At 46.6% G+C, this 15,702-nt stretch overlaps 1 protein-coding gene across 14 annotated transcripts in view; it reads right to left on the bottom strand.

Annotated features, from left to right (window-relative positions):
• Nucleotides 1-14,581, bottom strand: part of NPRL3 (NPR3 like, GATOR1 complex subunit) — a 37,245-nt gene extending 22,664 nt beyond the window's left edge. For 3 of the 14 annotated variants that reach the window (XR_008992353.1, XM_036916021.2, XM_036916024.2), the window contains exons 1-5: nucleotides 14,092-14,367; nucleotides 11,152-11,221; nucleotides 7,031-7,069; nucleotides 3,331-3,460; nucleotides 1,997-2,071 (exon numbers count right to left, since the gene is read on the bottom strand). Coding sequence is in view for 13 of the 14 variants with exons in the window: in XM_036916021.2 (XP_036771916.1) it covers nucleotides 1,997-2,071; nucleotides 3,331-3,460; nucleotides 7,031-7,069; nucleotides 11,152-11,221; nucleotides 14,092-14,209 (432 nt within the window). In the remaining variant the exon portion in view is untranslated. Of the gene's footprint in view, nucleotides 1-1,996; nucleotides 2,072-3,330; nucleotides 3,461-7,030; nucleotides 7,070-11,151; nucleotides 11,222-13,854; nucleotides 14,069-14,091; nucleotides 14,368-14,410 lie in introns of those variants that run through there. The other 11 variants (XM_057487843.1, XM_036916023.2, XM_057487842.1 and 8 more) reach the window with 10 other exon arrangements.
• Between the last annotated feature and the right edge of the window lie 1,121 nt (nucleotides 14,582-15,702).

Below are 15,702 nucleotides of genomic sequence, written 5' to 3'. Positions count from 1 at the left end.
AAATTCCTCCCACTCTTCAACAGTATGACCTATGCTATGTGAAGTCCTGTAACCATCTTGTTTCCTACTGCTTTTACCTGGCAGTAATCCATATATACTCTTCCAGGTTCTGGCCCCAATCCCATTGCTCATCTTCAATGGTCACAGGACGTGCCAGTATATAGTGACCACCACCTTTTCTAATTGTTCCCCAACTACTGGACACCAGAATTATTTGCAACTTAATTATTATCATAAAGTCTTTAAACAACTTTAAAATCTGCTTGTTTTCTTAACTGCTATGTCTAAGGTTGTCATACATTCTGCTATCACACACTGCTCCCCAGAGATGAGGGCCCGCCTATGACATCTGGGGGTGGGGCTGTCGAGAGGCCACGGCTGCTTCACAAGGCCCAGCCCACAGGGGCTATCAGTCCTGACAGGTGGGCAGCATTCGTCATGGTTTTGTTTTTCACTTAACTGAGTCCTCTGTGGATGTCTGCATTCTGTGATTACACAAGGACTCTGAAACGCAAGCCCTGCAAAAGTGTGACAGTCAACAGTAGAGATCTCCTGCAACCTCACACCCAGGGACGGCCGGATTAACAAACCCTCTACTTTCACTGTGTACTTCTTTGCTTATGATCAACAAGGCAGGCCGGTTTTAAAAATTAAAAGGAGCTTTTCTCCAGCATCATTTCGACTTTGAGCTCTTCACACTGAACTCTGTGGTCTCTACAACAAAGAGCCTCAATGGAAAAAAACACCTTGAGACTTAGAATGGCATGTAATTTCACATGCTCAGTCTCATTTCTGCTACTCTGAAGGTGTTCAGAGTACACACTGTTCCCTGTCACTAAGACCAAGTTACTTTCTCACTGACACTTCTGCACAAAAGCTGCAGTGTAGATCACATATGCCTATCCAGGAAGGACTACTGGATTCTTTGGTGGAAACCAATAGTGGGATATTTCAGAGGAACTCCATTATTTAACAGTCACTGAATAGAAATTTCCTAGGTATTTCAAAGACCCTTCATAATACAAACCAGTCCTCAGACGGGAATGCTTCCTATGTTAATCTGAATACTTTTATTTTGACAGCTTAATTGAAAACAAATTTCCTGTAACTAGTGAAAACACAACTTTAGACAGTGCTGAGAACTGCTTTAAGAAAAATTTAGGCTTAATTATTTTTAAAAAATGGAAAATAAGCATGGGCAAAAAAGACTGGAACCCTCGTGCATTGCTGGTGGGAATATAAAATGGAGCTGCCTCTGTAGAAAATGTCTGGCAGGTCCTCAACAGGTGCAACAGAGTTCCCCTATGACCCAGCACTTCCAACTAGGCATATATCCAAGGGAGAACATGTGCCCACACAGGAACTGGTACACCAATGTCCTCAACAGCATCGTCCCTAAGAGCCAAAGGGCAAAACCAGCCAATCGTTCGCCACCTGATTAACTATGCTACGCGTGGAGGATGATGTGACTTGGAAAGGAATAAAGCGCTGATACACTTGATATACTTAGTGGATGAATCTCAAGATCATTACACTAAATGAAAGAAGCCAGATACCAAAGGTAACATATCGTAGGATCCCATTTACATAAAACATACCAGGAAGGTAAATCCATAGAGACAGAAGGCAGATTGGTGACTTCCAGGGATTGGGGGAGGGGAGAGAATGGGGAATAACTGGTCTCTTTTGGGGGCAAGGAAAAGACTCTGCAACTAGATAGTGGTGATGGTTACAAAACATTTTTACTGGGTGCCACCAAACTGCACACTTTAAAATGGTTAATTAAATGGTAAGGTTTTATGTTACGTATATTTAATGAAAGAGAACAAAGAAACACTGAGGGGTAGACTCTTCGAGCACTCCAAAGGGGCTGGTGCCATGCCCATGGCAATCTGACTGAGTAGGTGACACAGTCACTGGAACTGAAATGCTGCCATTTCCCCTGCCCCCTGCCTGGACCTGCCCATGCTCTTCAGCCATATGCACAAACACTCACCCTCAGTGCAAACACCACGTTAAAAAGAATCATGGTGGGAGCTTCCCTTTTTGGGGATGGATCTGTTTTTGAGACCTGTAAAAGAGACATAATTCTAATGAATGAGAGCTACCAGTTTCCTGGAAAAGCTGTTTATTCTACTTCAGGCATGGGAGAAGGTTCCAGAATGTAGTGGAAGCAGAGAAAAACAGAGCCCTTGAGCCTATGAGAAGCAATCAGCACCTTTGTACAGAATGCATGGGCAGATGGAGTCATAGCTGGGGTGAGTTAAGAGGGTCAGTGCTATGACCCAAAGTGACGAGAGTGCCCCGGTCAGTGTAAGTGTGCTGAGGTGCCCAAGGGAGACAGATGGAGATGGGTACAGTGCATGGACTGTTCTCTGCCCAGACCCTCCCTTCCTCACTGCCATCCCAGCGTCCACGTGGGTCTTCCCAGGCTGTCTCTGCCTCGTATGACAACTACTCAGGACACTTAAGAGACAGGACAATGCTCACAGCCAGCAGAGAGGGCTCCCACTATGGCACTCAGTGAGCCCAGGTCACAAACACCAAGCTGACTACAAGTCTTGCCACCAGGGGGCATAGGGCCACTCCAACAGGACTCATCATTACCCCTGCCTGTCACTCCAGTTCTTCAGGGACTGACTGCTGAGAGGCTGCCAAATCTCTCCTCTACCACCTACAGGCCATCAGTGAGGACCCAGCCCCATCTGTAGGGGACTTGGTGAGGAGGGAGGGCTGATGTACGGCTGGGCACACCCAGCCATGGCCCCACCACCTGGCACCTCCAACACCTCAGAAGCTCTTTCCAAGGACTTAAGTCAATGGAGATTTGAGGACAACATAACAGACCCTTGAACAATTTCTAGATCATATAAATGGAGCTAAATCTTAGCCTATCATATCAAAACTCTTTAGAACCTGAGTGATGTCTTCACTGATTTTTCCTATGTGCAAAGGACTCACTGGCAGTTTCTTGTGGGCAAATTCCCTTGGGTAACAGTGCATCCAAAACTGTCAGTACCCCTCAGTACTGTAACTTTTCATTCATCAGAGAATGCACATATAGCACAATAATAAGGGCTAAATTAATAATAATATTGCTTATACCATTAAATAATTACAAAGAAAATTTTCAACACTTTATACAAAGTTCAAGGGTCTGACAAATGCTATTAAACTTACACACTTGGCCTCGCCTAGAAACAGACATTCCATATATATGGGGAAGGCCATGGTATGCAAACAGCTGATGACAAGCACCTGGTCAGGTATGCTGCATGACAGCTGCCTTCACCAGAGCCAGGAGAACCCCCACCCCCCAGGCAGGCCTACCTGTCCCAGAGCGTGCTGCAGCAGGGTCGGGTGCCCAACAAATCGCACGTTATCGATCTTCAGTTCAAATTTCTGACCACACATTTCAGACTTGGTTGCCAAAATTGTTGCCAGAATGACATCTGAAAACCTTAAAATTAAAAAAGGTAGAGTGGAAATAAGTTAACAAAGTGTCACAGCACCACACCCGCTGCCGTCAGAGAGGAAGGGTCTCAGTACATGGCAGCTTCGTGCGTGGAGTGTCTCTACCCCCACTGTGGACCTGGAGGCTTCTATCAGAAACTCGTTTGAAGCAATCCCAAAGATTAGGGACATTAAATCACCAGAATTACAAGGAAAAAGGCATGAGAAGCATAGATGGAAGGCACATGCTGTCATTTCTTGGCATGCTCTATGAAATTCAGGAAAGAAACAAGTTGCAGTTTGCTTTTAAAGGGAGGAACAACAGCTGGAGCTGGCACTGCCACAAGGAGCCCCTCATTAATAACGCTCACAAGCAGTGGGGGGGCCTCTCCCAACTGGCCCAGGTTCATTGGGCTACACCCCTCCACCCCCAGGCCCCTGCCCCATGCTGTGTAAAGAGTGAGGGGACAGCACTAACTGCAGCTATTTTACCTTTCTCACACACGGCTGCCCAGCCTGTCCCTATCCTAAACACTCCAAACCTTCCATTTCTTCCTAGGGAAGAAACCTATAAAATGTACAAGATGTGCAGTCTCAATGAGATGATAGGAACGCGGGGATGCACAGGACTGGAGGCCATGAAGCAGGAGGAATGGCTATGATGTAGGTGACAGCAGACTGGGATACGATCTCTGTAACATGCTGAGTGCACCCCTTTCCAAGGTGCCTCTGTACATTTGTTTCCTTATTGCCAACCTGTTCATTCCTGCCCAGAGGATACCCTCCCTTCTCTGGATAAAGGAAAGTCAACATGGGGAGGAGAGTGATGGGGTGTACAGTGCAGACTCTTTATCTCAGAGCCCAGGCTCCCAGGGCCTCCGTTCCAGAAACACTGATGCACAGTGTGTCTGATCTGGTGCCAGAAGGAAGACAAGTCCTGCGCTCATTTCTCCAGCTAGGAAAAGCATTTCTAGTTTCCAGGTCAGAAGGGTACCTTGTATTGGGGAAGGTGGCTCCAGTTCCCCCAGGGCTATGCTCTGCCTGAGCAGGGAGACCCCTATAACACTAAAGCAGCCATTCGAGGGCAGATACTGCAGTGTGTGTTCTGAGCCTCTGCTGAGGAGCTCAGGTGAATCAGGCACCCTACCAGATGTTTCTCTCCTGGAGGACCTGGGGAGGGGTCAACCAACACCAAAACTCTCCCCTTTCTGATGGAAGAGGTCTGCTGTGAACCGCTGCTTCAGATCAACTTTGAAAGAGCAAATGACTTCGGGATAAATGATCTCCTTAGGAAGGGGCATTCACTCTGGGCTCCTTACATATGGCAGGGCCCATCACTTAGCATGACAGGAGTGGCCTGAAGTCAGCCTGTGCAAGAGCACTGCTGTGGTCAGCCTGCACACAAGCCAAGATGATCAGCTGTGGACCTTCCCCAAGCCTGTCCCCAGTGGGAGGGTGGGAAGCCCACAACTGCCAAGGCCTGGGGGCAAGGGGGTGTCCCATGGGCTTCTAGTCCTTCTCCATGGCTGACACGGTCCTCTAGGTGTCTCAGGCCACCCTGTGGCCACAAACCAACCAGATGCAGAGGGTTTGGTCAGAGTGGTTGCCCTGCCTCTTGCTCAAGCAGGACTACAGTTGGACCTTCTGACACTAGTTCTATCGGAGACATGCTGGGAAACGTGGGAACCACGGCCTAAGCCCTTGTTGCCCATGTGGGTCTCTCTTTTCCTGGAATACCAGTCTTTAAATAACTTAATAATTGTGATTATACCAGAGATGGAAGATTTAAATATCTTACACCAGAGGCAATATATGGTTTCTTGAAAACTCTAAATGGTTCGCTCTGCCCTGTAACTCCTGTCTGAGGGACAGGGTGGTGGTGAGGGAGGGCTCCGGGTGATAAAACCCTAACAAACACTCCTGCCCTAGCAGTTGATCGAGAGCCAACACTTCACTTCCTATCTGAACAAATAGAGCCCCTCCACTCTGCCACCCATTGACTCAGGGACATAGAAATAACGGATAGAAAAACAAGCTGTCACCACTCCAGGGTGTTCACTTTTTCTTGTGATATCCAAAAATCTCTATTAAAAACCTCTGCTCTGTCATGAAGAGCCACAAATAGGCCTTAGCCCTGGACCTCAGCTACCAGTCCAGAAACCTTAGTTTGGCTGTCGGATTGGTGCTGAGTTTCAGAGACAGGCTGTGGTGGCCTTGTCCACATCTCCACATCTCCAAATCCAAAGGCACCCTTCCAAGAGCCAAACAAAAAGAGCCCTTCCCACCCTGAACCCACAGAGGCCAGGGTCTGCATAGGGAGCCCCCTGGAAAGCCAGGGGCCACTGAAGTCAGAAGCCATACTGCCATAGGGGGCCATTCAGGGAGGCCCCTCTGGGTGGCTGACAGGCCGGTGTTTTGCCTCTCTCCTTGTCTGAGTAAGTCTGGCCCACAGAGGAATCTTCTCACCACAGCTTATATTATACATTTATGATTTAAAAAAGCAAACACTTGCATGGCTTTACGTTTTATATTATGTGTCTGATGGCATGTCACACAATGAGATCTGGGGGTAGAAGACATAACTGTTATAAAAAGCAAAATAAAACAAAAACAAGCAAGATATTTCTTTATTGTTTTCAAAATTTATAAAAATCCTTTCCCCTTGTTTTGCTGGTGAAAAGCCTTGTAAATATATTACAGCACAATAAAATAGCTGTCACAAAAACTAACATTTCTGTAGTAATTTAGAAATTTAAAAGCAATCACACACACACACACACACACACACACACACACACACACATACACACACACACACACACACACACATATCTAGGAAGATGAGCCAGACCAGGTGCAAAACAGACTAAGACGTTCCACACCTGCAGATACAGTGGGGAAGAGGGCTTGTTCACTAGCTTGGCCAGAAAGTGGTAGGGAGAGAAAGCAAGGGAGGGGGTTCAACTCTGTCCCCTCCAATTTTGGGGTCTCATGAATACTCTGTGTACCTCCTACGTCCAGAGCAGATGCCCTGGCAGGCAGATAGGAGGGTCCCACCTCCTGAAGAAATGCCATGTGAACTCTACAGGAATATTTTTGCCTCTAATGAGCACACACAACACCGTCACATTGAACACCTAGCCTTTGGGAGAGGCCCCCACTAAACCCTCTGAGGAATGAGGACAAGGAGCAATGCCCCTCTAGGGAGCAGCAGGCCAGGGAGACAAGAAACCTTGCTCCTGCTCACCTACCATCTGCATGGGGCCACTGGTGCCTGCTGGGAGGAAGAGGAGGTATAAGTGCACACCTGGTCCAAGAAGTCTCCCTGCTGCCCGCCAACCTTGCCTTGGCCTCTTAGGTAATGAGAAACAGCTCAACAGCTCCAGGTGGAGAAAAGGCAGGGCTGTGGGAAGCCTGGGCACTCGTGAGGGATCGGGGCAGTGAGGTCTGAGCCAGAGCCTGTGTGCCTCGTTAGTCATTCTTCAACATTGAGGGAAATCAGGAGTTAAGCAAAATTACAAGAAAAGAAGGCAGCAGGAATCGAGGCAGAAAGGTGGTGGAGAAGTCTTGGTCTTACCCTGCAACCAATTGCTCATCGGTTGGAGGACATGGCTCGCTGAAATGGGAATAGGACCATCAAGACCAAACAAAAACACATTGATTTTTAAAATTATGAAAAGTTACAAGGTTGTTTTATTAAACAGTATTAAAGTCCACCTGAAGTACCACCATTAGGTGTTAACAATTGAGGTCAAGGCTAAGCCACTTACCAGACAAGAAAGAAAATACAGATTCGCCCCAGGTTGAAGACTTACCACAGTTTTCCCCCTAAAGCTCAAATCCTCACATGCAGTTACAGGCTGGATAAAAATCAGAGTCAGTCTACAGAAGCGAGAGTAAGGCTGAAGACCTGGGTCAGAGCCCAGTGCGACAAGCACTGGCTGGATGCCTGTGCATACCTATTTAATCTTTTTGATGAAACTACCTCAACAACATCAGATGAGATCCCCAGAGGTAAAAGTCTTATGAAAACTGAAGAATGCTACTGAGTATCTCAGCCCCAGCTCTTGAGACCCTGTGACTTCTGCCCAGAACGTGACAGAGACCCCTTCAGCAGCAGGGCAGCTGCAGCAGAGCCGTATATACATGTGCTGGAAAACAAGCGACCTCTGCACTGTCCAATCAGAGATGTTAGAGCTATTTAAAAGGGCTAAAGTTCCTCTGCATTCTGGGATATGCTGCTTTCCAAGCATCCTGGAAACAGACAAGTAGGCCTGAACCACAGACTGGAGACAATGCCAGAGGAATGAGAGCCTGCCATGACGCTGGACCATGCCTACAAGGCTGCCCTACTGGGCCTGCTGCTACCCACCGCTCTCACTGAGAAACACATATTGCTAAAGACCCACACAAGAGAAACATACAACAAAGGATCCCGTTTCTCAGCAGCTCCCCAACTTTACTTCATCAGTTTGTACAGCATTACAACTCTGTCTCCTACAACTAGACCAGTCACAACAAAACCCCTTTACTTCAAGAGAGAAGGAGACCATGGGGCTCCAAGTGTAAGTAGTATTCCACTTCTGGACTGGGGTGAGGTGGTGACACATTAAACCCCACAGGCATGTTTTACAAACTGAGTCTGTCTCTCTGAGAGAGGCAGAGCCATCATCAAGTACTCCCACCAAGACCTGGGAAGCAGAGGCGGATGCCCTGCCACCCTCATGCATCTTACAGAAAGAGGACAGCAAAACTGCAGCTCACAGTCTAAGGAACCTGCCCATAATCACACACTGCAGGAGGCAGTCACTCAGACCCAGAAGCCTGCACCTGCACTTGTTCCAGCACGCTGCCCTGCAGGGATGCGTCAGTGTGCACTCAGTGCCTGAGCCAGGAAAGGCACGGGAGGTGCCCCAGCTTGGGGACAACACTGCCTGTCCACATTCTTGCTATGGACCTCAGCTCCAGGAAGGAGGGGCATCTTTCTAACGCATCTCAACACACATGCGAGTAGAGGCAAAGCCACTAAGGGAGGCTGTAGTGGAACCCATGTGCACCTGGTGTGAGGGAGGTACGTGCTGTGTGCTGGAGCTCCAGTCTAGCCTAGGGTGGACTATGTCCGAGAACTGGGCCTACTACTTGGCAAAAGGTGGCCGAGCCTCAGGAGGGCAGCTGTGCTACCTGATTCCACTGCCCCACGATGCCAACTGAGAGTTAAACAGTGGAGAAAGAAAACTGCTACAGTTCTGCAGAGGTCTTCTGGATGATGTCTAAAGTTGAATGATTTCAGAATGCTTTGAAATAAAGTCAACTCTTCTTCAACCCACCAGCATCTCCTCTGAGATAGGGCCATACCACTGACCATAATCTGTAGAGAGAGGCCAGAGAAGGCCACCCACAACAGGATGGATCGTGCTCACGACAGCCTTTCCGACTGATAATCTGGCATTCTCTCAGAGCTCTCTTGCTAGCTTTTGCCCCTGCCAATGTGTGGGACACGTGATGAGATTAAACATGAGCTCCCTGGCTGCTAAACCCAAGTAACAGGAACACCACCACTCTTCTAAACTTAAATTTCAAGACTTAGAGAAAATGCACAGTATTCATCTTCGTCTCTCTCTACTGAATTGTAGAAAAGGGTTTCCAAAAAAAAAAGACTGTTGATTCTTATATTCTAAAACACATCACCTTAACAACTCATTTGTAAGACCAGCCCACTCTCTAAGGCAATACCATCCAAAAGAACTCTCTTAGTGATGGAAATATTGCACCACTCAGTAAAGTAGTCACTAGTTACATGAGGCCATTGAACGCCTAAAATGTGGCTAGTGCAACTGAGGACTTGAATTTTATTTAATTTCAGTTCACTCCCATTTACATGGTCACCCTGGCCAGCGACCATCATCCTGGACAGCGCAGCTCTGCATCCTCACTTCTCTAAGGCAGCTACCGCCACACTCAGAAGCTACCCATGTGGCCTGTTCAACATCACTCAGTCTGGGAAACTGATAAGCTGGAACATTCCACTGGTTCCAAAAGAACCTTTGAGAATGACAATCAAGAAAAACACAGACAATGAGTATGATGCACTGTCACTGCACTGCTCCAGAAAGATGTCTGAGCTGTGACAGGGCTTCCCCAGGTGCCAGGGACTTGGCAGGCCTGTGACATACCAAAGCTGGGCCCCAAAGGATATTCATCTGCATCTCTGAAAACATTGGGGTGGGGGTAGGGAATGGGGTCATCAGATGTTATAATGTCCTAAAATTAACAATTCAAGCAATTCTTAAATCTAATAAGAGAATCTCTAGAAAACCAGTTCTTCTTAGGGAACAAGCATGATAAGATAAGGAACCATCCCAACAGACCCACAATGTCTTACTCTCTTTCCATGGTTTTCTCTCTTCATTACCCTAAATATTGAATTAATTCCCTTGAAAACATCCTCAATCTTTGATTATAAGCCTCTGAGAATTAACTGCAGGAATTAGGTGCTGCCAGCCTTCCTAGAAATCCCACTACACAGACCATTCCAAGATCTCTTTCTGAATCTTAAGCAGCCTAAGCCTGACGCTCTGCAGAGCCTGCACAAAGAGTGGCAGGCGGGCAGCCAGCCTTACTATAAACTGATGAGGACAAAACACACCCACCCCACGTGAAGGGCAACAGTTTTCTATATGCCTGTAACGAACAAGAGTTTGTTCCAAGTTGCCAACTACGAAGGATAAGACAGTCACAGTCCTCTGCATCAAGCAGAACAACCCCCGGGATGTCCAACAGCTCCCCACACCTCCTGCCCCTCCTGCTGGTCCCTCTTCCAAAGTCCACTATGCTCAAAGACAGTCACTGGTTATGCCAGAGGCCCCTAACATCCTCACAAAAAAGAATAAAAAAACACACTTGTGGAACTGCACAATATTGTGGGTGGTGTGCAGCCTTGTCAGAGAACAAGGGAAACATAATAACATACTGTGTGGCAAAAGCCCAGCGTGGGAGCTCAATTACTTTCCCATGGGACAGGGGAGGCTGTCCTTTACTTACTCAGCACCCCTGGCTGGGCTTAGGAAAACCCAGGACAGGCAATTTGCAATCCTTCCTCCTTCATCTGGGCCCATGTTACCATTTACTAAGCTTTAAAATGAACATCAGAGGCAAAAGTGGTCATCTCTTATTTTTGCCACCCTGACAGCACTTCCCAGAGAGAGCAGGCAAGTGCACACAGGGGGGACGAGACCCACCTGTCATTCGTGCCCTAGAAGAGCCAAAGGTCAAATCAGCCCTGGCTTTCAGCTCACATCACCACATGGATGGGCTGTGCTGTACCTGAGCACCTACATCTGACTTCTGGGCACATGCTGGAGTTATAAGGTCTGAGGTCAGTGCCAACGTCTGCTTTCCTCCATGTTTCTCCCATAGGAGATAAACGAACTATAGGACATGGCCTCATATCTGTTCTCCAACCTGCTGTACCTACCAACCAACCATTTCTGCAGCTGGAACATGCAACTGAATTATGCAGCAAGCCAGAGATTAGCAACACAATCCTCAGCTCTGTGCTACTTGAAACACCCACCAAATGGAAAAAAAGGACACCAGGTTTCTCAGGGGAGAAAACATCTGGGTCAACAGGAGGTGGGGCTTTGCCCAGGCCTGAGGGTAGGAACCAGCCCCATCACGGACTGACTGCGCAACCCTTACCTGGAGTCACCATCCTGGTCATCGACATGGTCTCCAGTGTTGTTAACAGCATATCTGCTACGAGGCTTATCTGAGTGAAGGCAGAAAGGGGAAAACGGCTATGAAAGCAAGATCCATCCACACAGAGGATGACTGCGGAGCCATTTAAAATGATGGTTTCTAAAATGTGGTAGATACACGTGATGGAATATTATTCAGCAAGAAAAGGAATGAACTTGAAAACATTACGCACAATAAAAGAAACCAGACACCAAAGAACAAATATTGTACTTCTATGAAATATCTACAATAAGCAAATTCATAAGCAGAAAACAGATTAGAGATTACCAGAGGCTGAAGGCAGGGAAAATGGGGAGTTACTGCTTAATGGATACAAGTTCGGTTTGGGATGATGAAAAATTTTGAAATGGACAGTGAGGATGGTTTCACAGTACGGTTAGTTATGGTGAATGTAATGTCACCAAACTATACACTTAAAAATGGTTAAAACAGCAAATTTTACATATGCTTTTTACCATAAAAATATTTGCAGAAAAATTTATGGTTTCCAAGAAGTCAGGATAACATAGGAAATGTTTTTGCTACTAAGTAAAAAGAAAAAAAAAGGAAAAAAAAGGATCATATACATCATATACACATACACAGACACACACCCTGTCAATGTAAGATGGCAACTAGGTTGGAAAAAGCATTAAGGAAAAGAATTTTTAAATGTCAGTATACCAACATCCCCCATAGACACAAACAACAATACCTTACCAAGATAATAAAGTTTAGAGACCTAAGGATTAATTTAAATTCCTCATGGGTGAGTTCTTCATGGGCCTCTTTCCCAAAACAGAAAGGGCAACAAGAATGAATAGACGAAATACTGTGTTCTCAAATGGGAAGATCCAACATAAAGACTTGTCTTCCCAGAAGATCAACACATTTAACACAACATCCAACATCCAAAACAACACCAACAGCTTAGGAGTGAGGCCTAACACCGCCAATACTAACGTTTTTAGGGAGAAGCAAGCAAGGACAGGAGGATACTGACGAAGAACTGACAGATAGTGTAACAGTATAAACAAAGGTGCAGTAACACATCACTGGGTAACCCACAGATCACCGGGAGAGATAGGAAAGGTAAAAAATGAAATCAAATAGCATGGGAATTTAGCATGAAATAAAGGTAGCAGCACTGATCAGTGGAGGCAAAGTGACTTATTCTATAAAACAATGTTGGGATTAGGTAACCATGTGGAGGAGAGAATTAAGCTGGCTCTTGAACCTACCATTCTCTAGCTGTGGGGCCCTATGTCCCCACCTCCTTCCTCGCCCATCACAGCACCTGCTTCTCAGGGCTCCAGGAGGAGCACACAAAATTCTCAGCAAGTGCCCAGACAATACCAGCTCCTAGTAGGAGCCTTCATATTATACCAAAAGAAACACAAGACGATACACGTTTGACAGGAAAAAACAAGACATTCTTTTTGTTAATAACCAGGGAAAGCAGAAGACCTTTCTAGATATAACAAAACTCAGAAACCATTAAAAAAAAAACACTGAAAACTTGACTCCACAATAAAATCAAACTCTACATGGCAAGAACTACAGAGAGGCAAACTGGCTAAGTATGTACAGCTTTGTCAGACAAAGGCCTGTTTTTAATCCTAAACAGATAAAGAGCTCTTTCAAATCTACAGGAAAGAAACAAGAGGAAATTGGGCAAAGGTTATGAATAGGTCATTTACTAAAAATTAAAGCCAAATGATCCAGAAGGCAGGATAACATGCTCACTCTCTAACATAAGACAAGAGCACATTAAAACTACCATTAGATTTTTCACCCATCTCATTAACAAGGATAGAAAAATGCAATTAAAAATAAAATAAATACGCTCATTATCTCCTCCATTCCAACCATCCCACTTCTGGGAATTGATCCTATATTCTGTAAAATGATAACACATACATAAAGGGTGTTCAAAGATTGGAAACAAGTTAAATGCATGTTAAAAGAGGACTGGATGGACAAATCACAGTATGTTCATCCTATGATTCTGACAATTCTGAATCTACAACCACGGTGTAAGGTGAAAATGAAGAGGGCAGAACAGTGTGCACAGTGCGTTCACTCCATTCTTGTAAAGCCACGTGTACCTATACTTGTATTTATGTACAAGGTTCTGGGAGGTACACAGAAAATGGTAATGGCAGCTACCCTAGAACATAAAGGGTGGCTGCGCCTCAGGGGTGGGAAAGAACTCTCTATTCATAATCTAAACTCATTTGTACCATATTAACAAGGTAAAAAGTAATTTAAAAATAAATATAAATGACAAGCTGAACATTCATGATAGGAGAGAAGCTGAAGCATCCTAATGTCCACAGGGAAAGGGTATCGTTCTCACCACCCAGCAGTGTGCTGTGACTAAGAAGGTGATTTCTGTTTACTGAGGTGGAACCCTGCCAAGGCATAGTGTTCAACGGAAAAAAGAGCGACTTCGGGACAACAGATTTGTGTGAGGAAAAAATCTCCCTGGACACAACACTGTTTTTTCTACGGACATGTATTCGGTGCCCATTTACAGGAGGGCAATCACCAAAATGGTAAGGGGGTATCCCCTGCGATGCGGACCGTGCGAACCGGGTGGCCAAGGAAAACTTCGGTCCTTTCCTATTTTCTCCAAGCTGAATACATTCATATGATGCTTACATATGCTTTAAAAGGCTGGAAACAATGATGAAAAAAAAATGATAGTGGCTTTGGCATGTTGAATTATGAGTGATTTTTCTCCCGTTTCTTATTACGTCTCTATCCCTTCCACACACTCCGTAACGACCAGGAAAAGGAAAGAGGAAGCGACTTCCGTCCCGAGGCGCGAGGCGGTGAAGGCCGGGGTCCGGCGCCGGCGGGGCCGGAACGCCAGGCCCTCAGCCGGCGCCCACTTACTTGTCTGGGACGCCGGGTGCCCCTGGCTTCTCTGGAAGGGGTACCTGAACAGCAGCTTATTGCCCCTGCTCCCCGAGCTCACCAGAATCACGCTGATGGGGCTGTTGCTGTCCCCCATTCTGCCCAGGGCGGGCGGCCTGAGGACACGCACTGGGGCCACGGGCAGGGTCTCTGAGGGGGCGCGCCGGGGCCGGGGAGAGGGGAACCCGACGGGGACGCGCCGGCGCAGTAGGCGGGGGGCGGGGACGGGACCCGACGGCGACGCGCGGGGGAGAGGGAGGGGACCGAACGGGGATGCGCCGGGGCGGGGTGAGGAGACCTGAAGAGGGCTCGTGGGAGGCCGCGGAAACGCCTGGAGCGGGGAGCCAGACAGACAAGAGCAAGCGCTACAGTCGCCAAACCCACGCGCCACCTAGTGCGTCGCGCCAGGCTCGCGAGACTTCCGTGACAGAGCCCAAATATGCAGCACTGGGGCTCCAGCCCCCCATGTCTGCGCAGGCGCGGGTAGCTGTGTGCGCAGACGTTGGGGGCCTTCTCCGGAAAGCTACGTGCAAGCGCTAGCGCACGCGCGTGACCCCTCCCTCCTGGCGCGCAGGGAAGTCACCCAGCGGAGTAATTAGGAAACGTGCCACGTCAGCCCTCCGGTTCAAAGCCGCTACCTCTAAATGTCGCTTTCTTCATTACCAAAGTAACACTTACTTTGGACAGAAAGGTCAAACTCAAGTCATTTAAAGTACAAAAATAAAAAAGTACTGCATGTAACTGTAGATTAATGATAACAAAATTTATAAAAATTAAAAAATAAATAAAAAAGTATAAGCCTCTTGGATGGATCATTGACCTAAACATAAGAGCTAATACTATAAAACTCCATTAAGAAAATACGCGGGGGGCTAAATCTTCGTAAGCTAGACTAGGCAATGGTTTCTTAGATAAGACTCCAAATGCACAAGCGATGGAAGAAAAAAATTGGGTTTCATCAGTTTAAAACTTTTTGTGCTTTGAAACTGAAGAGTCCTGACCAAAGAGTCTGGGCATAAGCTACTCCATTTTTTTAATGACTTCGTTTGGTGACCTGTGCACGGCCCGTGTCTGCGCACGGCCTGCTTTGCGCACAGCCCGCTCTGCACACGGCCCGCACTAGTATAAAAGAAGAATTAACTTGTACTTTGGGGTCTCCACCTGCGCGTGCGAGACCCCAGCATGCTGGCTACCCAGTAAATAAATGCTCTTGCTTTTGCATCCACGCGTCTCCCGGTTATTTGGAGGTCGATTACACGGACCCAACAAAACACCACCAAGAAAGCAGTAAGAGGACCCTCAAAACGGGGGGAAATATTTGCAAATCATGTATGTGATGAGGGAATTGTACCCAGAACATATTTTTTTTAAAACACACGCAACAATGAAAAGACAAGTAACCAGATGGAAATGGACAAAGGATATTTATTTCTCCAAAGAATATAGACAAATTACCAATAAACACATGAAAAGATTCCCAACATCATTACTAATGAGGAAAATGCAAATCATAAACTAAAAAGAGATGCCATAGCACATCCACTAGGCTAGCTATATTAAAAAGACAAAATAAATATTGTCAAAGGAGGT

Source organism: Manis pentadactyla, chromosome 10, assembly GCF_030020395.1.
Source record: "Manis pentadactyla isolate mManPen7 chromosome 10, mManPen7.hap1, whole genome shotgun sequence".
Classification (NCBI taxonomy): domain Eukaryota; kingdom Metazoa; phylum Chordata; class Mammalia; order Pholidota; family Manidae; genus Manis; species Manis pentadactyla.
Note: the sequence above shows the minus strand (reverse complement) of the source record. Positions and strands in the feature narration are given on the sequence as shown.